This window comes from Salmo trutta, chromosome 18, assembly GCF_901001165.1.
Source record: "Salmo trutta chromosome 18, fSalTru1.1, whole genome shotgun sequence".
Lineage (NCBI taxonomy): Eukaryota > Metazoa > Chordata > Actinopteri > Salmoniformes > Salmonidae > Salmo > Salmo trutta.
Genome location: NC_042974.1, coordinates 35813979 through 35839542, shown reverse-complemented (window position 1 = coordinate 35839542; position 25564 = coordinate 35813979). Strand labels below are relative to the sequence as shown.

At 40.5% G+C, this 25564-nt stretch overlaps 1 protein-coding gene across 1 annotated transcript in view; it reads right to left on the bottom strand.

Annotated features, from left to right (window-relative positions):
• The window catches only part of LOC115153239 (inhibitory synaptic factor 2A-like), a 30977-nt gene that overhangs the window by 4043 nt on the left and 1370 nt on the right, over positions 1 to 25564 (bottom strand). The window contains exons 2-3 of the mRNA XM_029698469.1: positions 17965 to 19150; positions 12053 to 12124 (exon numbers count right to left, since the gene is read on the bottom strand). Of these exons, the coding sequence (XP_029554329.1) occupies positions 12053 to 12124; positions 17965 to 19145 (1253 nt within the window). The 5' untranslated portion in view covers positions 19146 to 19150. The remainder of the gene's footprint in view (positions 1 to 12052; positions 12125 to 17964; positions 19151 to 25564) is intronic.

Sequence of the window (25564 nt, the reverse complement as noted above, 5' to 3'; positions counted from 1 at the left end):
GACTGCCAATTTAATACATGTTGATAAAAAATATTTCCCCCAAAGTCATTATATTTTCCAGGCCTCTGCAATTTAATCAAAAACATCCATTCTCTGAAGATTGCAATGTTTGGTTGTACAGTACTAAAAGCAACAGTAGAAATAGTACCAGTAGCAGAAAGTTTCGTTTTCCAACAGGCAAGTAACATTATTAACCTTATCACACAATGTTGTCTAAGACTGATCTTATTTATCGTTGATAAATTGTTTTATTGAAAGCGTAAAACAATTTGAAGTGGCATATTTTTGCCAGTCAAACAGATGGAAGTTAAAGAGGAGCCAAACCTTCTGAAATTACATTAACACCCTCCAAGGTCAAACATAAGTTTACTCAGTGTAGGCAGACAGATGGATGTACAATGCCCTGTTCAGCCCTTTTCACAATCACCGGCATGACAGGCAGTCCAATTAGTTTTCTGAAGGAGATGCTCTGCTCAAAAATGACAGAATGAATCTTAGGAAGTGCCCTTACCCTTAAGATAAGTGTCAGTTATTCAACTCTATGACAACCTTCAGAGAAAATGATACATGGTGCCAGACAGGAATTTGGCGGTGCAGAAGATTGAATCAATCAATAAAGGTCTGATTACAGGAATATAAACATGACTATAAATACAATCTTGAATATATACAGGTAGTTAATACTTGAACTTTTCCCCCAAAACAGAATTGTGAAATGATGAGCACTTCAATGACGTAGTATGTGCCAGCACATACTGTACCTCTGTTTTTGGTTGTCGAGATTTTACATCGGTCAGTTGCTTCTTACTTCCATCAAGATTGAATTGCCACAACTTTGAAATGAGTTGCACGCTTTGTATATGTACAGAAGACGTCCTCTTATTATCCAGTATTTCTAGAGCCATTCTGAAAGCTCAGCATTTCAGGGCTCTTGTTGATGCCAAGCTTTCGCTAGAAAACAGCACAAAGCACAACAGCGCAGCACACTATGGAATGGTCTTGGCACTTATTAAGCAATGAATCACTTGGCAGAGAGCTGCAATTACTGTATGCTGTGGACAATTGGCTCATCAGGGAGCCCGAGGCACACTGTACTGTGCGGGTGGCCCTGGGGAGTAGGTGACTAAGTAAACAAAGACCACAGATCTCAGATCATCTCATTGCCAACAGATTGGGACAGCTAGAGATGGGGTATAGCATTTTCAATTATTCACAAGCAGATTAATCATCTGTTTAGCTACGGTCTGTGAATAGCTGTGTGTGTGATCATTGGTGCCTGATTGTTTAGCTGTGATCCCGGTGGAGTGAACATTGTTTAATGATTGTTCTTCATAGGAGGGTGGTGATGGCAGATGTTGTCTCCTACATGCTCTCACTGTCCTCCTTCTCTGGTTGGTTTATAAATCTATAATGTTGATGGTTTGGTACCACATTACTTTACTATTACTGTAGGTTTTATTCTGATAATCTGCTAAATGAAGATGTAAATGTTCTCAATATTTTCTCCCCTTCCCATATCACCTCCAGAATACAGTATATTATACAATGCTCCTTATTTGTCTTTCCTTCTGGGCTACCGACATGAATTGTGCAAGCACCCCCCCAAAAAAAAATAAAAAAATATCTAACTAATATACTTCAATTGCCTACATTTATTTATTTAAATCACCAGAGTACAAATGACTCACTTGGAACCACTGAACATATTTATCTTTGACTGACAAGGTGCCATTTTGATAGTACTTTCTTTGTTAAAATGTCAGCTAAGGTCCAGCTCTATTTAATGGTTGACTGCCTTACAGTAACACAGTCATGTGCACACAGAATGACAGACACATACTTTATTGAACACATCGATACTACAAGCCCTCTCAACACCAATGAAACTACTGCATCTTTGCTAAAAGCAGGGGGCATACACGCTAACCTAATTAGCTACTTGCTCTTAAGAGTAATTATATAACATCTTCATTAAACCCAACTCATACAAGCAGGAACTGCATTAGCACTGATTTGTGAAGTCATTATTAGCCTCAAATTAGCCTTATAAAAAATCCCTGCAAACAAGATTCAACCCTCACCTTCTTTTTGAATTCTGATTCTTGTACCTATGTTATGCATTATGAACTAGTAACTGGTAACTAGAACTAGTAACCAAATCCGTGTGGGTGTGCATCAGAAATCAGGCTTTTCATCTGTGCTCCCCTAGTATGAAATATGGGCAAAGACCCTGTACTGTTTACTACTGTTGATGTTACTGCAGAGCCATACTAAGTAGTCTAAGGGATCTATTCAATTCGCATCGCGGAAGTTCAGTGTTACAGCGTGATTGAAATTTAAAGGCAATGTTGCCGAATTGGCGGCGACTGCATTCATGGTAAACACTGCATATGTCGGCTCAGTCAGAAATGACCTTTACATTTCTATTGCGCAATCTGTAACACTTCAGTGATACAGACTGAATAGAACCCTAAGCTCCAGAAGGACATTAGCATGGCTGGGAACTGTATAGAGCAGAGGTTAGACACTATGGGCCATAATCTCTACGTCCACTGTTTTCTCAGGGTTTTTTGCATTTGTTTCCCCAGCCTGCTTTTCAATGGGATGTGATGTGACTACAGCAGTGAGGCATTTATGCGCTCTCTCATCTCCCTCCCTCTCCATCCCCCTGTCCCTCTCTCTGCTCTGTTTGTATCAGTAGCAGTGATGCATTGGATGCTGCAGTATACAAAGGGGAGGGGCTGGGAGTGTCGGGCGGGAGTTGAATTCTGGGTAGGGCTTGTAGATTGACTACCTCAGCTCAACTGGGCACCTGCAGGAGCCCAAGACTTGGATTGATTAGCCATATTGGAACTGACTTGCTGTTCGGAATTAGAGGCCACATCTCTGCTGCTGCTAATCTTGGCAATGAGCAGTTACTGTCCAAGTTTGAGGAATAATTGGCCTTTTGGTTCAGACTTTTTTTTAGTTTGGCTCTTTTTAATTCTGCTCACTGTACCCAGGCCAGCTCATTAAGTGGAAGCAAAGAATGGTGTGCCCAGCAAGGTGATTATTGCTGGCTGCCCTATCAGCACTATGAGTCACCACCACAGGCCCTGGCAGGAATAGGCCTGTCATAACAAAGAATGGTCTACTCAAACCTCTACTGTTTGTCCATTTTAGGTTGAATATCTATTTGTATTCACATAGCTAGCGCTAACATAAAGTATACACTGTAACATGTGAAGTAAATAAAATGAATGATATAAGAAAATGGTAAACACCCGTAGAAAGAATCATCATTCGCCTTGTAGACTTTAAAAATATATATTGGAGGATTGGGTGTGACGCTCAATCCAGTCTGTAAATCAGCAAGAAGGAGTAAGGGGATACTTCAGAGAAAAAAACGAACTAAGACCATTTGCAAAGTTTTTTGATATATTTACTGCCCATTTTGCTGGCAGAGACAGATAGCACTTGATAGATGGTCGTCTTGCTTTCATTTTCCAAGTCCTATTCAAGGACAGTCAAAAAAACGCAGAGGCACACAATTTAGGAGCTGAAAAACCTATTGAATACAGATGGAATGATAATCATTTCCTTTGTATGCATTCCACAGGTCTTTTTCTAATAACAAAATGAATCATTTGCATAGACTTTTCATGGAACGGCTGTGTTTAGGTTACATCCTGGCACTTCCAGTGGAAAATGTATTTTCCTTTTTAGGGATTGAGAGCTATCTATTGATAATCTCAAGTTATGAGCATAATTATCATGCATTCTAGACCTGGGTCAGCGTAAAGCTGTTGTCTCTCTGTGATCAGTGCATTAATAAAGATACAAATATTTTTGTCTCTATCAAAGCAGTTTTCCTTCTCTGCCCTTTATCCTTCCTGGCTGTATATTGTTTAGTTTAGTCCTTGTTTGTTTGATTTATGTATCTCTGTCCCAATAGTGTTTATGGTGTGATGTACTCTAAGTCATCTGCAGTGTTGGTAAACAGTATATTATTTGCTTCCTTTCATGTGACCTTGTGACTTAAATCAAACACCACTTCAGGCTTTCACTTACAATCAACCTCTACTGAAGCAAAGCTATTCATAATTCATGTAACATCTTTACATATCTCCAACCAAGGTTCATGAATAAATGAGCAAAGTGTGTAGATATGTTTATCCCCTCTTATATTCCCGGAATTACAAGTGTTTTTCAACACATCGTTTGTTCTTTTAGTTAGTACATACACTCCACATACCCAAAGGACTTTAGGCTGCCTACATACATACAGTATTACCCACCGATAAGCATATATCCTGTATCTGTTCTGTTTTTTCCTGTTTTGACATGCAGTCTAGTATTACTGTGGAAACAGTGTTTATTTTAAGTAATCCCATAATGATATCACACCAAATGCATAGCATCACAAATAAGAAGGAGCATTCTTGTTGAATCATTGTGAGACATCAACGGCTGTAATCACTTTGTTAGCACACAACGGCTCATACATTAACTAATTAGATTACATAGGTTGTAAATCAGGAAGACTACACGAAGCAATGTGACTCATAGCAGCATTTATGGTAGAAATTGAATCATTTCAAATCCTCTTTCATACCATACTAGTCTTCAGTTAGATACTGTACTAGCAAATGTGATTTGTCACATTAGTTATCTCAGATTATAGATCATCGCTTAAGAAGATGGAACATATTGCTCATGAGACTACGTTGCAAGAAAAAACACATCATTACATGAATCATTCCTGCATGTCAGTTTCCTTACTCTGACACCATGGCTGTTACATGATGCATTATTTACGCACAGGGCTGATGTCACGACTTCCGCCGAAGTCGGTCCCTCTCCTTGCTCGGGCGGCGTTCGACAATCGACGTTACCGGCCTTCTAGCCATCGCCGATCCACTTTTCATTTTCCTTTTTGTTTTGTCTTTGTTTTACATACCTGGTTTCAATTCCCCAATTACATGTTCATTATTTAACCTCTGTTTTCCCCATGTTTTTTGTGCGTGTTTATTCGTTGTGAAGTGGTCAGTACTTCTGTGAGCTGGTCGGTTTCCCAGTGTGGAATTTATTGTTGGTTTATTTCAAGTAAAGTTGTGTTTTTACTCAGTTCTGTGTCCTGCGCCTGACTTCGTCCGACCCGCTACACACTGACTCTTTACAGCTGAACAAAATTAGAGGCTTTGACTGGATAAGAACATTCATTGATTAGGTACTGATTAGGTTAACTCAGGTTAAGATGGAGATTAACTTCTAGTTTAATTTATTAGGATCCCCATGAGCTACTGCACATGCAGCAGCTACTCTTCCTGGGGTCCATATACAGTGCATTTGGATAGTATTCAGAACCCTTGACTTTATCCACATTTTGTTACGTTACAGCCTTATTCTAAAATGTATTAAATAGATTTTTTTGCCCTCACCAATCTGCACAGAATACCACATAATGACAGAGAAAAAACAGGTTTTTAGACATTTTTGCTAATTTATAAAAATCAAAAACATATACCTTATTTACAGAAGTATTCAGACCCTTTGCTATAAGACACAACATTAAATTTAGGTGCATCCTGTTTCCATTGATCATCCTTGAGATGTTTCTACAACTTGATTGGAGTCCACATGTGGTAAATTCAATTAATTGGACATGATTTGGAAAGGCACACATCTGTCTATATAAGGTCCCTCAGTTGACAGTGCATGTCAGAGCAAAAACCAAGCCATGAGGTCGAAGGAATTGTCCGTAGAGCTCCGAAACAGGATTGTGTCGAGGCATAGATCTAAGGAAGGGTACCAAAACAATTCTGCAGCATTGAAGGTCCCCAAGAAGACAGTGGCCTCCATCATTCTTAAATGGAAGAAGTTTGGAACCGCCAAGATTCTTCATAAAGCTGGCCGCCCGGCCAAACTGTGCAATCGAGGGAGAAGGGCCTTGATTAGGGAGGTGACCATGAACCCAATGATCACTCTGAAAGAGCTCCAGTTCCTCTGTGGAGATGGGAGAACCTTCCAGAAGGTCAACCCTCTCTGCAGCACTCTACCAATCACACCTTTTCAGTAGAGTGGCCAGACGTAAGCCTCACCTCAGTGAAAGGCACATGACCGCCCGCTTGGAGTTGTCCAAAAGGCACCTAAAGGACTCAGACCATGAGAAACAAGATTCTCTGGTCTGATGAAACCAAGATTAAACTATTCGGCCTGAATTCCAAGTATCACGTCTGGAGGAACCCTGGCACCATCCCTACGGTGAAGCATGGTGGTGGTAGCATCATGCTGTGGGGATGTTTTTTAGTGGCAGGCACTGGGAGACTAGTCGGGATCGAGGGAAAGATGAAGGGAGCAAAGTACAGAGAGATCCTTGATGAAAACCTCCTCCAGAGCGCTCGGGACCCCACACCGGCTGTCACGAGTCATGAAGGCCTACAAATTCCAGATGACCGTTTAGTCACAGTAATTAGGCTTCTCCAAGGTCTGATGCTGATGCTGGTCATTAGTAGCCTACCAAACTTGCTAAATGCCTGGTACTCTGATTAGATTTTTGATTACATTTGTATTGCTGTCAGAGTGATTAGAGGGACAATTGAGTGCTAACACTTCATGAGAGCCAATGACCTCATGTTGAGCAACATTTCTATAGGCTATGCAATTGTGCGCGAAAACAGAGTGATGGCGTCTACTAAACAGAGAAGGATCCCATCAGCTTTCTATAGACATACAATACTTACTTCTCAACTTTCCTAATATTAAGCAAATTGCTTATATTTACAACAGGAGTATAGCCTACCTAGCTGGCATGAAAATGAACCACGGGAAAAGCATCCTCCATTCGCTTTTTAAGTGCGTTGATGCCAATGTTTCGATACAGGTGCATGATAATGGTCCATTCTAATTCAAAACAAATTTCACACATATATTATTTAGTATACACTACCATTCAAAAGTTTGGGGTCACTTAGAAATGTCCTAGTTTTTGAAAGAAAAGCAAAAGACTAGGTGAGTATCTGGAGCATCAGCATTTGTGGGTTCGATTACAGGCTCAAAATGGTCAGAAACAAAGACCTTTCTTCTGAAACTCGTCAGTCTATTCTTGTTCTGAGAAATGAAGGCTATTCCATGCGAGAAATTACCAAGAAACTGAAGATCTCGTACAATGCTGTGTACTACTCCCTTTACAGAACAGCACAAACTGGCACTAACCAGAATAGAAAGAGAAGTGGGAGGCCCCGGTGCACAACTGAGCAAGAGGACAAGTACATTAGAGTGTCTAGTTTGAGAAATAGACGCATCACAAGTCCTCAACTGGCAGCTTCATTAAATAGTACCCGCAAAACACTAGTCTCAACATCAACAGTGAAGAGGCGACTCTGGGATGCTGGCCTTCTAGGCAGAGTTCCTCTGTCCAGCGTCTGTGTTAATTTGCCCATCTTAACCTTTTATTTTTATCGGCCAGTCTGAGATATGGCTTTTTCTTTGCAACTCTGCCTAGAAGGCCTGCATCCTGGAGTCACCTCTTCACTGTTGCCGTTGAGACTTGTGTTTTGTGGGTACAATTTAATGAACCTGTGTAGAGTGTGCAGTCATTAGCATACATTGTCATTATAGTTTCTTGTAAGACAAGTGGCAAATCATTTGTAAAAAAAACAATAGAGAAGTGTAACAACCCAAGGCAACTGCCCTGAGGGATACTGTACTGTACATATCTGATGCTAGAGAAGCTTCCATTGAAAAATACTCTCTGAGTTCTAATGGATAAGTAACTTTCCAACCATGTGATGACAGGTGATGTAAAGCCATAACAAGTTTGTTTGTTCAGTAACAAATTATGGTCAATAACATCTAAGGCTGCACTGAAAGGCTGCACTGAAATCTAACAATACAGATCCAACTATCATCTTGTTGTTAATTTGAGAGTCACTTGAGTCAGTGCAGTACAAGTTGCGTGCGCTTCACTATATACATGCTGAAAGTCAGTAGTTAACTTGTTCTTTGAAAAATTGAATTGTATTTGTTCTCCATCAGTTTACGGAGAACATGCAGCAAACTGACTGGTGGGCTGTTAGAGCCCAGTAAAAGGGGCTTTACTATTTTTAGGCAGTGGAATTACTTTAGCTTCCTTCCAAGCCTGTGGACACACACACTCCTTTTGTTTAAAGACATGGTAAATAGTGGTGGCAATACAGTCTGCTACCATTCTACGTTAGCTCAACCGTCCCGTGGAAGGGACACCGATCCCGAAGAAGTTTTTAAATATTAGAGCTTCAATATACAAATATGATGGTTCACTGTCAAATGTCATTTCATTTCCCAGTTTGTCCACTTTACCAGTGAAATAGTAATTGAAATGATTGGCTATATCAAAAGGTTTGTTACTAACGACCCATCAATTTAAATGTATAATGTAGATGAATTTGGTTTTCTGCCCAAATTATAACTTAAGCTGCTCTAGTGTCTTTTCCATAGTTTTTTATGCCATTTATCTTGTTATTGGAATATAATTTCTTAATTTTTTATTACGTTTAGTCATAACATTTCTCAATTGACAGTATGTCAACCAATCAGCTGAGCAGCCTGACATGTTGAGCACCTTTTTTTGCATAATTTATTTGAGCAATACCATTTTTGAATTCATCATTGATCCAGGGGGTTCTAACAGTTTTCACAGTTAGTTTCTTAACAGGTACATGTTTGTCATCAATTGGCAAGAACATTTTTACAAATACTCCAAGTGCTGCATCTAGATTCTCCTCCTTATTTATACAAATCAGAAAGGCATAAATATCTTCAACAAACAATTCCTGATAAAACATTATGTATGATCTCTTACAAATAACCTTAGCCCTTCCCTTTTTACTTTGGCTTTCCTTATTATTGCCACAATGCTATGGTCATTACAGCCAATGGGAGCTGATATTGCTTTGGAACAAAACTCTGCAGCATTAGTAAATATATGATCAATATACAGTTGAAGTCGTAAGTTTACATACACCTTAGCCAAATACATTTAAACTCAGTTTTTCATAATTCCTGACATTTAATCCTAGTAAAAAGTACCTGTCTTAAGTCAGTTAGGGTCACCACTTTAAAGATTGTGAAATTTCACAATAATAGTAGAGAGAATGATATAATTCAGCCTTTATTTCTTTCATCACATTCCTAGTGGGTCAAAAGTTGACATACACTCAATTAGTATTTGGTAGCATTGCCTTTAAATTGTTAAACTTGGGTCAAACATTTCGGGGAGCCTTCCACAAGCTTCCAACAATAAGTTGGGTGAATTTTGACCCATTCCTCCCGACAGAGCTGGTGTAACTGAATCAGGTTTGTAGGCCTCGTTCCTCGCATACACCTTTTCAGTTCTGCCCACAAATGTTCTATAGGACTGAGGTCAGGGCTTTGTGATGGCCACTCCAATACCTTGACTTTGTTGTCCTTAATTTTGACACAAATTTGGAAGTATGCTTGGAGTCATTGTCCATTTGGAAGACCCATTTGCGACCAAGCTTTAACTTCCTGACTGATGTCTTGAGATGTTGCTTCAATATATCCACATAATTTTCCCACCTCATGATGCCATCTATTTTGTGAAGTGCACCAGTCCCTCCTGCAGTAAAGCACCCCCACAACATGATGCTGCCACCCCATGCTTCACGGTTGGGATGGTGTTCTTCGGCTTGCAAGCATCCCCCTTTTTCATCTAAACATGACGATGGTCAGTATGGCCAAACAGTTCTAAATTTGTTTCATCAGACCGGAGGACATTTCTCCAAAAAGTATGATCTTTGTCCCCATGTGCAAACCGCAGTCTGGCTTTTTTTTATGGCAGTTTTGGAGCAGTGACTTCTTCCTTGCTGAGCGGACTTTCAGGTTATGTCAATATAGGTTTTACTGTGATTTCAATATAGGATTTACTGTGGATATAGATACTTTTGTACCTGTTTCCTCCAGCATCTTCACAAGGTCCTTTGCTGTTGTTCTGGGATTGTTTTGCACTTTTCTCACCAATGTACGTTCATCTCTAGGAGACAGAAAGCGTCTCCTTCCTGAGCGGTATGACGGCTGCGTGGTCCCATGGTGTTTATACTTGCGTACTATTGTTTGTACAGATGAACGTGGTAGCTTCAGGCGTTTGGAAATTGCTCCCAAGGATGAACCAGACTTGTGGAGGTGTACCATTTTTTTTCTGAGGTCTTGGCTGATTTCTTTTGATTTTCCCATGATGTCAAGCAAAGAGGCACTGAGTTTGAAGGTAGGCCTTGAAATACATCCACAGGTGCATCTCCAATTGACTCAAATGACGTCAATTAGCCTATCAGAAGCTTCTAAAGCCATGACATCATTTTCTGGAATTTTCCAAGCTGTTTAAAGGCACAGTCAACTTAGTGTATGTTAACTTCTGACCCACTGGAATTGTGATACAGTGAATTATAAGTGAAATAATCTGTCTGTAAACAATTGTTGGAAAAATTACTTGTGTTATGCACAAAGTAGATGTCCTAACCGACTTGCCAAAACTATAGTTTGTTAACAAGAAATTTGTGGAGTGGTTGAAAAACGAGTTTTAATGACTCCAACCTAAGTGTATGTAAACTTCCAACTTCAACTGTAAGTGGATGTCACAGATCCATTACTATTGATATACATTCTAGTTGGTTGAGTGATAACCTAGGTCATGTTCCAGTCATTAGTCCCGGTAAGAAGCTTCCTATTGAGAGGACAACTAGATGATAACCACTCAATGTTCAGGTCACTCTGTTAGCAATAGAAACCTTATCTAACATCTAATATCAACTCTAGTAATTGGGGACTAGACTAGAGTCTATACCTGGTCAAATTATTTAGAAGTTCTCTTAGCCAAAGTAAAACAAATGCATGCTGTTTTGTCATTGGATAAAGTGGATGTACTTAAGCATGAGTTGTTTACTAAGATGACGATAATGAGTGCAAAAAATGGACATGAAAATATTTGTTGAAATTGGTTCACTTTTTTAATTTGGATCTCTGCTATAGCAGTCCCTGTTATGGTGTTTATTTGCGACTCAGTGACGTCACAAACCCTGCTATCTGATGTTTTCCCCTGTGAGTCTTTCCCTGCCTGTAAGGCTGGAACAAGCCGTACAGCTGAAGAAGCAGCTTGCTGAATGGAAGGTGCTTGCTGGCACACTAGGGTACAAAAACAACTAACATCTTAATGGTGACAAACTTTGGAGGCTCAGTACCATGATTCAGATGGTATGCTTCAGTATATTCTGTAATATTGTATATTGTTTCAATTGGAGTCGATCTCTGAGATGGATGTTTTATTCTTGTCTCTGAAGGCAAAGTTACAGTGAAGGAATTAGACTCTTGGGAAAAATGGAGTCACAGTGTGAACGTATTTGCAATCTGCCTGAGGATCATTTATATCTCTCAGACGAGTGGAGAAGTCAGAACATCTATAGTTTTCTTTCTTTCTTTTATTACCTTCAACAATGACAATGCTATATCTGCACAACCTGTATCTAGAAATTAAACTCAATTTGCTGCTTCTAATTCAGCTTATGAGTTAATTCCTTTCTACATTCACCACATTCCTCTATTTAAATACTCAACAGATTCTGAAATAAGAGTTGATGATGTCTATTGATCTGACCCAGATAGGAGTGTTCTCTTCTCCTTCAGTAAACTTATCATTGATCTCAGTCACACCATTTCCTAGTACTTATTTCCACCTCAGATTCACATGGATGGTGCTCAATAAATTGATCTCACTCTGACAGAAGTATTCTATCAATTGTCATTATTGTTTCACAATCGAGCTATGCCCATTAATACTTCATGTAATACCATTAATACCATGCAGTGAGAAGAATGATATCCTCTGAGTTCTGTAAAGTTTTCTATTCTACTCATTACCGGAAAACACATTCTACTCAATTGACTCTTAGCACTTGGTTTGCCACATTACAGTATATCACCTCACCTCACACATACATATAAGCATCTCTCATGCCATGTCGTGCCATTGCAGGTGTAAGTGACCTTTCAAGCTGTAAACAAGCTGTAAACAAGTACTCACCTATAAATGATGCAGGCACTGTTTCGACACGTGTCGCAGTTGGCTGTGTCCTGTCCCGTTCGGTAGGAGAGCCTGGGGAGAGGTGAAAGAATGGATGATGCATTTGTTTCATTTTCATTTATCTACTTTTCAAACTGACATGGATTTGTGTTAATAATGCTAGTCTTTTGTGAGATTGGTTTGGTCAGGTGATAGACACTAGATGTAATATGCTCATCTCTATCCTTATGACACAGTATACAAGTGGTTTTCATAATATTGTTTTTCGCCAGACTTTCTAACATAACTAATGCATTAATAACCATGTTTATGAATACTAAATAAAAATCAATATATGTGATCTCTCTGTGCTCCATCCAACTGAATGTGTTCAGAAAAAAATGAGATTTAGGGAGGAAAAAGACAATCAACATGACAAATGCTGTCTGTGTTCTTTATGGCATTCCAAAGAGCCCTAAAGCCCAGTCTCCGCCCTGTATTGTCTTGTCATTACTTAGACTGCTATGCTTCCTCCATCTTCGGCACAATTGTATGTACATTCTGCTCCTGAGGCATCTCAGAGGCATACTTACAGTAAGCAGACAAAAGTGTGAACTGAACATGCATGGAGATTTGATGGCATATATATAAATCTCTCCAGTACTCTCCTAGCGCCAACAGTCCCGTCCATCATGTCACATACGTTGGTGGCAGTGTTGGGATTTCTTATTCATTTTGTTCAGAGGATGTGTAGGAAGCAGTGGAGGCTGGTGGGAGGAGCTATAGGAGGACAGGCTCATTGTAATGGCTTGAATGGAATGAAAGGAAAGGAGTCAAACGTGGTTTCCATATGTTTGATGTGTTAGAAACCGTTCCATTTATTCCATTCCAACCATTACAATGAGCCTGTCCTCCTATAGCACCTCCCACCAGCCTCCACTGGTAGGGAGTGGTCAACTGGAAAGCAGAAGGGGCAACTGGGTCCACCAGGACATGTAATTGCTTATTGTCACTGGGGGATGATGGATGAGAACTAGAGGGGTTGAACTCTGCTGCTCACCATGTCATAAGGATGACCTTATCTGTCTTGGATGGATCGAAATTGCTGATGGGAATGCAAGGTCACCAAGTTCATCTGTCCATGTCACCTTAGAGGTTGCTCTTGAATGTGGAGTTGAGGGCCTGAATACACAATAACTCTTTGAGTCACACAAAAAGAAGGGAGGTTTTTTGTTGAGATATTTGAGTGTTACCATCATAATCAAGGTCATCACATTTCTAGCACGACCTCGTCTACTGTAAATCTAAACTACAATTGTATTTACTGAACTCTATTTTCAGTTAATCTAGCAATGTACCAATGTTGTGTTAGGCCAGATGACTTCATGTGAGGACACTGTGTCGGAAAGTCATTCTCTAAGCTCTGACTCTATAAGTCATCTCTAAGCTGTGCCACTGTTTGCTGGCACAGGCTCACTCCAGTGTTATTTGCTCGTCCTCACTGTGCAAATAAGATATCCTCACCGTCCCTATAGCGCTGACTTCCACATCACTGTGTGCGCTAAAAGCAGAGCTTTCACCTGAGAAATCCATCCACATACCGTAATGCCTTTATCCCGGTGAGAATAAGACTGGCTTTCAGACACTATTCTGTTCCACCAGAAATCTGTGACCATCACTTTAAAGACAGACAGCTTTAGAATGGCTTGGCAGGGAGCGAGAAGGTGGGGAGGGAGCTGAGATGCTGGGGCCTTGTGGTGACTAGCAGGCTCTAATAATAGGGGTGAAACATACTAAAGGGCCATATGAGCCCAAACTTCAGAGGAGATGAAAGCCAGTGCTTTATGATGCGTTGATAATTGGTCCTTTTAAACTAGGCTTCAAGGAGCGACATCAGGAGTACCGTGTTCTCTGGTGGCTATGGCGAAGGCTTAATGCAATTTGCTTTGTGCCACTCTGGATTTTAGTGATGGAGCAGAGCAGACAGCCATCTGCATTCAGTCTAATGCTGAAGAGGTTTGGCCTTTTGGAGTTGGCACATAAACTTTATGCACTTGTTAGTACCTCTGTACAACTGAGCAAATATACTTAATGATATCTACAGTACATTCAGAGACCACTTACTTCCTTGCTATTGGAATGAGATGACACAGATAGCCTTGATGTATGTATTCACAAGCTCAATTTACCTTACACATACTGTTAGACCACAGCAGTTTGAAGGGCTGCAGGACTACCAAGAACATCAAATCTCAGTGATGACTGAACCACACACACACACAATGTATGTGCTCACTTGAGTATGTCAGTTATGTAAATTCCATATGTGACTGGTTACAGGATCCTAGGATTATTGTAATTTTTTTGACAAACTGTTCTTTACAGTTTATAAAACCAGGGTCCAACGTTGACTTTTTTTCTCAGTTGGCCAAAAATCTACTGGCCCAGACAGAATTTCTACTGGTTGGGACATCAAATCAAATCAAATTGTATTGGTTACATACAAATATTTAGCAGATGTTATTGCGGGTGTGGAGAAATGCTTGTCATAGTGATGTTTTAAAATGCATTGGAGCCCATTACTCTATTCTTTAGAATTGCATTGTATTAATTCATTCTATTAATTAAATCATTTTATTTGTACGTACAGTAGTGTTTTACATAAAAAAATAGGACGCTGACCCTTTAAGACAAAACAAATATCAACGTGGCTACAGTAGGCTAGCTAAGAGGAATGCTAGGTGTCTTTTTGTATCTTTCTTTTAGCAGACTATCGACAGTAGCCAGCATATTGCTAGTACAGTATGTTCACTATTGAAAGTTTACTTTTTAAAATAACTTTACCTAAAATAAATAAGCTCTTCGAGTAGATTGATGGGTGCTTCTTTTTGCTCTGGACAGCTTGCGTGTGCTGTATGAAGGCATCAACTCACATACAGTTCGAGCCCTCGAGAAGTTATGACTCGCGGGAACGTGGTGGTGCTAGAATGAGTGTCCAATCATATACCTCAAAAACCAATAGCCTAACTTTTCTCTGTGTAGTCTGGTTTTCAATGGTAGACTGCAACAGAGCAGGTAAATGTTGAACTGGAATGCGAAGATTCTCTGAAAAGTTACTGGCACAACGAGATCCATTTGCCCAACATGTTTTTACTGGCCCCAGGCCAACGGACCATCGTTAATGTCTGAACCTGAAAAGTACAAAATGGTATGTCATACACTGCAATTGGAGAAAGTAATGGGGAAGTAATGCTGCTTTTAAAGTTGATAAACTTGGATACCCACTTTTGAGAAAAGCCCTTTTAAGTTTTATTGCAATTTTCACACTTGCTAGGGAGCTCTTCTTTGTTTACAGCCATTCAAAATCGTTCACACCCTCTTAGCGCCACCCGTCTCTTCAAAAATGGACATGTAAAGACACGAGTCAGCATGGAATTGTACTCCAGAAAGTAATATCTCACAACTGAGCTTTGTCCATAGCACCAGCTAAATTCAGGGCAGCAATGTTGTTGAGAGATGTAGCAACACTTTTTCCATAGCTACAGTTGAAGTCAGAAGTTTACATACACTTAGGTTGGAGTCATTAAAACTCGTTTTTCAACCACTCCACAATTTTCATGTTAACAAACTATAGTTTTGGCAAGTCGTTTAGGACATCTACTTTGTGCATGACACAAGTAATTTTTCCAACAATTGTTTACAGACAGATTATTTCACTTATAATTCACTGTATCACAATTCCAGTGGACCAGAAAACACTAAGTTGACTGTGCCTTTGACCTGTTCACCGGACGTGCTTGTTGCACCCTCGACAACTACAATGATTATTATTATTTGACCATGCTGGTCATTTATGAACATTTTAACATCTTGACCATGTTCTGTTATAATATCCACCCGGCACAGCCAGAAGAGGACTGGCCACCCCTCATAGCCTGGTTCCTCTCTAGGTTTCTTCCTAGGTTTTTGGCTTTTCTAGGGAGTTTTTCCTAGGGAGTTTTTCCTAGCCACCGTGCCTCTTTCACATGCATTGCTTGCTGTTTGGGGTTTTAGGCTGGGTTTCTGTACAGCACTTTGAGATTTCAGCTGATATACGAAGGGCTATATAAATAAAATTTGATTTGATTTGATTTAAACAGAAAATTCCAGAAAATTATGTCATGGCTTTAGAAGTTTCTGATAGGTTAAGTGACACCATTTTAGTCAATTGGAGGTGTACCAGTGGATGTATTTCAAGGACTACCTTCAAACTCAGTGCAACTTTGCTTGACATCCTGGGAAAATCAAAAGAAATCAGCCAAGACCTCATCCTTGAGAGAAATTTCCAAACGCCTGAAGGTACCACGTTCATCTGTACAAACAATAGTACCCAAGTATAAACACCATGGGACCACGCAGCCGTCATACCACTCAGGATGGAGACACATTCTGTCTCCTAGAGATGAACGTACTTTGGTGCGAAAAGTGCAAATCAATCCCAGAACAACAACAAAGGACCTTGTGAAGATGTTGGAGGAAAGAGGTACAAAAGTATCTATATGCACAGCAAAACGAGTCCTATATCGACATAACCTGAAAGGCCGCTCAGCAAGGAAGAAGCCACTGCTCCAAAACCACCATAAAAATGCCAGACTACGGTTTGCAACTGCACATGGGGACAAAGATCGTACCTTTTGGAGAAATGTCCTCTGGTCTGATGAAACAAAAATAGAACTGTTTGGCAATAATGACCATCATTATGTTTGGAGGGAAAAGGGGGACGCTTGCAAGTCGAAGAACACCATCCCAACCGTGAAGCACGGGGGTAGAAGCATCATGTTGTGGCAGTGCTTTGCTGCAGGCGGGACTGGAGCACTTCACAAAATAGATGGCATCATGAGGACGAAAAATTATGTGGATATATTAATGCAACATCTCAAGACATCAGTCAGGAAGCTTGGTCACAAATGGGTCTTCCAAATGGACAATGACCCCAAGCATACTTCCAAAGTTTTGCAAAATGGCTTAAGGACAACAAAGTCAAGGTATTGGAGTGGCCATTACAAAGCCCTGACTTCAATCCTATAGAAAATTTGTGGGCAGAACTGAAAAAGCCTGTGCAAGCAAGGAGGCCTACAAACCTGACTCAGTTACACCAGCTCTGTCAGGAGGAATGGGCCAAAATTCACCCAACATATTGTTGGAAGCTTGTGGAAGGATACCCAAAACGTTTGACTCAAGTTAAACAATTTAAAGGCAATGCTTCCAAGTACTAATTGAGTGTATGTAAACTTCTGACCCACTGGGAATGTGATGAAAGAAATAAAAGCTGAAATAAATAATTCTCTCTACTATTATTCTGACATTTCACAATCATAAAAATAAAGTGGTGTTCCCAACTGACCTAAGACAGGGAATTTTTACTAGGATTAAATGTCAGGAATTGTAAAAAACTGAGTTTAAATGTATTTTTGGCTAAGGTGTATGTAAACTTCCGACTTCATCTGTATAGCTTTCCAAAAATCTGTGATAGCCAAGATTATCTATAAACTGACCATGTAACCCCCCCTTCTGTTTTAGACAGACGCCTGTGACATGACAGACCAATCAGGACTCAATCAGGATCTCTTGGCATCTTCAGCCCCTCCATTATCTCAGCCAATCATGGCTAACCAGGACGGATCCTGTCTTTCTCCCTATATAGTTCAGTGCTTTCTCCTTGGTTTAACTAGGCTTGTAATTTAACATTTGTATCTATATTTACAGATAACATACTAGTTTGTAATCAAGACACATGAAAGTTCATATGTTCAAGAAGGAAATTCCGCAAAAAAATCGTAAAAAATCGATATATTTAATTTCCAAACCACCCTCCTGTGAAGTAAGAACTAGAGTCAAACTCCCACCTTGAGGAATTTAGACACATTTGATGCATATTGGATGGTTCAACTCACCCTTCTCTTTGAGCCTCGCCCTTCTCCAGCTCTTGGATGACCCCGAGTAAAACTTTGATGGTCTCCTGACTGGAGCTGATGAGGTTTTCCATGGCCTGGAGCTTTCCCTTAATATCCCCATTCCCAGGTAAGGGCACTATCTGCTGACAGGCACCCTGCCGTCCTGGGGGGCAAGCCTGGTCCTCCAGGCCCGGCTGTGTTTTCCTTGGGGCTGGTAAAGTCCCTGATTGGTACTGATGTGCCTTTACCTTGACCACAGAGCAGCCAGCACTGTGGGGGTGGGGCAGTGTCTGAGACTGTTGTCTATTGGGCTGCATGGCCTTCTTGCGTTTGTGGTGCACCGACGGACTCCCTAGGCCTAGACTCTCCACTTGCGTCAGGGAGTTCCAGGCAACAGGACTTGTGACCTTTGATCTTGTGTCCTGTAAGGGTTCCTCGCAGTTTGCCAACTGGCGTTTGGCAGAAGGGTTGGCACCCGTCGTGTCCACTTTGGATAATACTTTGTGTTTGGTCCTCACGCTAGAAGCCTGGTTCTCCGGCTCTCCCATGGGAGTTGGATCATTTGCAAAGCACTCTGTGTCCTTTGTGAGGAGAGAGGGGTCCGGGCACGCACGCCCGTCTACGCAGTTGGCACCAGATAACAGATCCTCTGTGCCACTGCTGTCGTCCCTGTGGTGGAGCAGTGCCTGCGTCTGCCGCACATGCTTCCCTGCACACTGAGATGACGAGCACTCCTCTAAACTCACGGCCTCCTCCTGACCTTTCAAGTCACTCAAAAACCCATTGTTTTGACCCTTGTAGTCCTCCACCAAGGCCGTGTGTTTGATCGTGTGTCCTTTCTTTCGCTCGAAGGGGAAAGTCTGGTAGTGTTTCGTAAGGTCTGGTGACGTCTGGACACCCGTGCTCTTAGTCACATTGGGGATGGAGCGCCGCGCAGGCATCGCCATGTACTTCCTGTATGCCACTTTACAGGAAATAGACCTTGCTCCTCGCCCCCCTGCCCGCTGCTCGTTCTGGGCGTCACAGATGTCCTTGAAGCGGACTTGTAAGGCTTTGTTCCTCTTCTTCACCTGCTGTTTGCCATCAGGACCGTATTGTGCCTCCAAGCTATGTGACGGGCCTGTCTCTGAATCTGACTCTGAGTTGGAGAGCACGACCCTGCTGCTCTCCTTGCTCACCATGGTTTCTGGGAGAAGGGAGAGAATATACAGTGTATGTCATATTATGTTGGGGTTTAATCACAGTACATTTACTTTTTTGTTCTGTTACTGAGCAACTAACATCTAGACTGTCAGGGCCCGGTTGCATAAACCATCTTAAGTGTTTTCCTTAAGGGTTCACCTTAAGGAATAATTGTCCCTTATCTAAGATAATTGTTTAAGGGTGTTAAATAGATCCCCTAAATATTCCCTTAGGTAAGAGCATACTTAAGGGGTTTTACTGTAGTTTGAAGGCATGTACGGCTGAAAGAGTATCTGGTTACCATGGAGACGGCCTGATTCACTGACAATGTTTCCTCAAAGAGATTACATGTATTTTGTGAGATAGCAAAACAGAACTTCAACAATCAAGACAGGATAATCAAATTGCATCAGAAGATAATAAACCAAGTTTATTGTACTTACTTTTTTCTCAACTTGTTTCTATTTCCTTCTAGCACATCAAGCTAGCTTACAGAGTAGATAGCTAACTAGCCAGCTAGCTTTGTAGCCATGGTTTGTGCACCTTCCATTGTTTAGGTAAGTAGCTAGCTGGTTAATGTTTTCCTTTTGTAACCAGGGCAGATGAAAGCGACATTCAACTCCACAAATGACGTTTACATTGAAATCGATACTGAATGAAGCAGTTAAGGTACATCATGGGGATCCTTAACTTTGCCACTTAATTTAAGGGGGGAATTCACCTTAAAATGTTTTGTGCAACTGACTTAAAGTTAATGAAACTTTAAGGGAAAAGATAACTTAAAATGTTTTATGCAACCGGGCCCAGAGATGTATTTATACGAGATCACGATTTATGTCACAGATGAGACACACACAGACACAGACTTATTTTATGTTATTTTTCTTATGTCAAATAAAGATTTCTATAGATATTCCACATTCAGAGCTGTCGTATTTAAGGGGCTGTATTGCATTGAATAATGTTTGACTTTGTATCATTGGAATAATGGACGAGATTTGTAATAGATTTGATTACCAACTGACTAACATGGAAAGCAGTTTTAGGGAATGAAATTGCATTAAAAGGAAATATCAGAGCTGAGCTAGTTCATCATCTTTATACGATGAGACACTATGTGATAAATAAACCTAAATGCATCATTTGTTACTACACAAATGCAGGCCCTTCATGGCAGTCACTTCTCTGAAAGCAATCACGTTCAATCATTTTGAGACGTAGTCAATCCATCAATATGCTTGGTGACATACTGTTTTTTCATCTCAAACTCCTTATAAGTCCAAAGTCCAAAGCACTATCCCGCACAATTTGCTTATAATGAAACAGACTGTAATGAGGTTATGTAGAAAAATCATATGTAAGTCATTAATATTTCGGAGTTATACAAGAGCCTGTATTAGCCTTAGCATTGCCTTCTGTTCATGTGGGCAATATATGAGCACTGATTCTACCACACTACCCCTAATGTCACCTGAATAAAAGAAGGAAGAAAGGAAGCCCCATTACCAACGTTTTAAAGAGAGTCTGTTAGTATTCAGTCAGAGAGGTCTTCTCATTCACACAATATTAAGATAGCATTGGACAAGGGCTGATAAAAGGGCCAACTGAATGCATTGGGAATCGTGCCAGGTGTTTCACCTTGTGGCCTAGACATTATGACCTTTTTTGTATCTCAGACTACAGATGAAAGGGAAGCCTTTTTACATATTTTCTTCTCAAACCATTGAAATTGTATCTACATTCATTCAAAGTCCTCTCAAGTCGTCCTTACTTCATATTTAGACACAAGCCAAAGCATGTAAAGAAGCTAAATGCTAATTCACACATAGAGAATATATACTGTATATTTAAAAAATCCTCATTCCCTCAAGGCTCTTGAGCAAACCTGGAGTGTCATATGATAATATTAAAGACAACTGAGTATGTGTCACCGCCACAGCTCCTCTGAATAACCAGTTACTTTTCCTCTTCCTACTCACTCCCTACTTCCCAGGGCTACCTATCGTTGCTAATGACCAGAGGTCCTTCCCTGGTTTGGCCCCAACCATCCAGGAGATTATGAATAATGCATTGAATGTAAAATTGCAAAAGTAATCCTCTTAAATCTCCTTATGAACTCTGGCAGACCATGCTGTCTGTTATATTTGCCCTTCAGTTCTTCATACAAAAATGTTAGATAGAAAACTCCACATCAGATGCTATGATTGAGTGGTCATCGCCATAATTATCTAATGTTTTCTGTCAGTTCTTTGGACATAGGACTGAGCTGGCTGGTTATATATATATGTGTATTACTATCCCTGCTAGCAAATCTATAACATTGCTGACTTATGATATTCAGCTCTGCCTCCAGCTCCAGCATGTGAACATGCTTCTAGAGAGGTTCTCTTGAGGTGTAGTGATTGACATGCTCTCCTGATAAGGCGTGTTTGTAGGATTAAAATGCAGCCTATCCACTCTCATAAATGGTATAGTAATGGTATTACAGAGGCATTGATAGCAGCACTATCAATGGCATTGACCTTGACACAGCACACGTGATGCATATCATCAGTGAATGGAAAACCATATTTCACTTGCAGTTTGCTGTTTATCTGCTGCCAAGGCATGTTCTCTCAGTGCATCAAATCATAACAATCCATAATATTTATGTTGTGACACCATATACTAATTCCCCAACACAGTGGCGGTTTGTGCTGTTTAAGCATATTGGATGGCTGTCATTCATATTCCATTCACCCAGCTCAATGTAACATTGATAGGTTTAGGCTAGTACATTATACTCAGTTTCCCTATACCCATCGTTGCTACAACCTAGCCCATGATTGAAAGTTTACAGCGTAGGTGCACAGGTTGAGATGTTTTTTTTTAGATCAAGGTGACAGTGACAGATTCAATACCATCTTGCACACTCTTGCCTACATGTAGCTGATCTATAGTGTAATCATTAGTCCAACAGTTGCAAAGAAGAGTTTTTATTGGACAAATTCTGGTAAGTTTATCCCCGTTATATTCCGCTTGCTTCCTTATAAGAAACGTTTTTCAATAGAATTGGCAGAATGAATACACGCAAAACAGTTCACTTTCATAGCAGCCACATACAAACAGTATGATCCCTTTGCTCGTTGTATAAATCCTTCTTACATCTGCATGCTCTCCTTCTCTCACCTTTTGCCTTTGCTTGTGGTCTTCAGTGCACACAACACATCAGTTGTCTGTGGCCAGGCGAAAAAACCTTTCCAAGCCAAACCTTCGTATCATAACCATTAACCACTACACACAGCCTACATCGTTGTGACAAAGCAGCTTAGCAGTTACACCAGCGGGCCCCGGTGGCAATAAATTAATTCAACCAAAAATGGACTTTGACTTGGAAGAGTGCCAGTGTTGGATAGCCATAGCCAGCTAGCTAACATAGTATCCCTCTCTGTTTAAGCTGGGTGTTTGAGTACGCTAAACAAGCTAGCTGCATTCACCAGCTAAGTAAGTGAAAGTTAAAGGAAAAATATAGACTTATAGATAGCTCTCTCTTTAACGCCCTCTCTCTCTCTCGCTTCTCTTTCATTTTTTAAGAAATCTATTGTCTTTATCTCTCTTTGAGTCAACTACTCACCACATTTTATGCACTGCAGTGCTAGCTAGCTGTAGCTTATGCTTTCAGTCCTATATTCATTCTCTGATACTTTGATTAGGTGGACAACATGTCAGTTCATGCTGCAAGAGCTCTGATAGGTTGGAGGACATCCTCCAGAAGTTGTCATAATTACTGTGTAAGTCTATGGAAGGGGGTGAGCCTGAGCCTCCTAGGTTTTTGTATTGAAATCAATGTACCCACAGGAGGACGGAAGCTAGCTGTCCTACGGCTACACCATGGTGCTACCCTACAGAGTGCTGTTGAGGCTACTGTAGACCTTCATTGAAAAACAGTGTGTTTAAAATCAATGTTTTGGTAACATGAATATATTTAGTACAGTTGTATCTCAAAAGGACAACTTTTCTAATGTTTCACTATTTCTATTTTTATGAAATTCACTGAGGAGGATGGTCCTCCCCTTCCCGCTCTGAGGAGCCTCCACTGCCACACATGTACCCTTAAAGGAACCAAACAGTACCATGTGAGATCATTATGTGTACCTCTGAAGGTACGTTATGTGTATTTCGATCTTTTTGTACCCCAGGGAACAATACTGTACTCTAACCATACCCTTTTTACTGAGTGTGTATGGCACAGTCAGAGCACTGCTCACAGCACCATGAAAGTGTTATTTTCACAACAAAGTTCATTTATATAACATACAGTACTTCACAACTATATTTGTGGATTAAAGATCATTAGCATTATATACTGAAGAACCTAATCGCAGAATATGATATGTATGACAGGTAATTATGACAGGTAATTAAAGGTAATTAAATGGTAAAAGGAAAAGCTACTTGTAAACCTAGGGTGTTTCTCAATATTATCAAAAAAATATAACTTTTTTAATGTTTCACTATTTATTTATTTGATTCACTGAGGATGATGGTCCTCCCCTTGCTCCTCTGAGGAGCCTCGACTGCCCCAACGCACCAATTCCCCCATGACACCATCTTGGAAAAACCCATTATACAGAGAGAGATAATTAAGAAAAAAGGCCTGAGATGGTGTGGTATAAGGCTAATATACCACAGCTAAGGGCTGTTCTTACGCATGACGCATCGCAGTGTGTCTGGATATAGCACTTAGTTGAGGTATATTGGCCATATACCACAAACCCCCAAGGTACCTTATTGCTATTATAAACTGGTTACCAATGTAATTAGAGCAGTAAAAATAAATGTTTTGTCCACCCTTGGTATACGGTCTGATATACAGTACCACGGCTTTCAGCCAATCAGCATTCAGGGCTCGAACCACCCAGTTTATAATTGGGAATATCTGAGGACACACGCCAGATGTGTGTGTTGCATAGCATATTGGCACCCTTTTTTAAGCCCATCTAGGATGCCAAAAGAGGAGGGGCCATAACTCTTTGTTGGGTACTTTGTATCTACTCTTTGATCATGCAAGTTTACCTAAGCAGAAGCACTTCGCCATCCATTGCACAATATGTGATTTGAGAATAATGTGAGTGATGTGGGGACATCTGTAAGAATTGGTTTTCTTATCATTATCATACTGGCCTTCCCCACATGAAGAAATACTACAGTTTACTATAGAATATTATAGTACTTACTATAGAATTCTGTAGCAAATTGTAGTATACTGTAGAATACTATACTCCACACTGCAGTATCCCTCGATCATGTTTAGTACTTGCTATATTATTTTTTTGTATACTGTAGAATACTATACTACACACTGTAGTATATGTGTGGTACTTACTATATATTTTTTGACACTCCCCCCAAGTTATTGGCTAGGTATCCTCCAGTAATGCACATCCTCATATCTCGGTTCTGTCTGTCTGGTGAATTCTTAGTAACTTGCTGGGCTGCAGGATACACCTGAGACAGTGTGCTTTATGGCATTGGGTTAAAATATTCATCACTGCACAGCACTTTCTTTTACAGAGGAGTAGGGGAGCTTTTAAAAAGGCCTCAATTTTCTCATCTGCTCACTGAAAGCCAGTGCTATGAAATGGATCTTCCGAAGAGTAAGTTTAGCATCGCCATGACAAGGAGAAGTGCATTATACCTGACGCATTGACATGGTTACAAGGGAGAGCTGTGAGGAACTGAGGGGTGTTTCCCGGAAGCAGGGGAGAGTGAGATGGCAGATTGGTTTATGTTCCCATGCCTTACAGTAGCTGTTCCTTGCACAATTGTACCATATTTACAGGTTACTGTGAGCCACCCTTTTTACTCACTCACTGACGAGGGTATGGCTGCTGACGTTTCAAAGAAAGAGTAAGATCATTTGAATTGCTCCAACAACAGAAAAGGATGAAGGAACTAAGTGGGTGGTTTCTCATAAACAGAGGCGAGGGAGAATACAATATTTGATTAGACTGATGTGGACAGAGGTGGGGGCCTAGGATGGAAGATGGTTTGGGCACACCATAAGCTGGTTTCTAAGATAGAGGTTTCTGTAGAGACAGAGATGGGTTTGAAATGAGGCAGGGGGAGAACAAACTCTCTGAACTGGTTTCAGAAGCTTCGTTTGCACCTTGCGCTAATGTGGATTTTGTGATCTAATCAATATGATCCAATCAGTGTCACATCAGCACATGGTATTAAAATGTGTCTCTTATCCGTCCACTATGTCTGCATTGTGGCCAGATTTCCTCTTGCCTCCCTGTAATTATTTTGAAAATGAATTATTGACAATTATTGATGCAATACATCAGTGGTGCTACCTGCCAATTAATTTAGAGGCTTGCATAATGATTTAAATGGCTTGACCATCCAGCCTTGTTTACACTTGATCAATATCTGG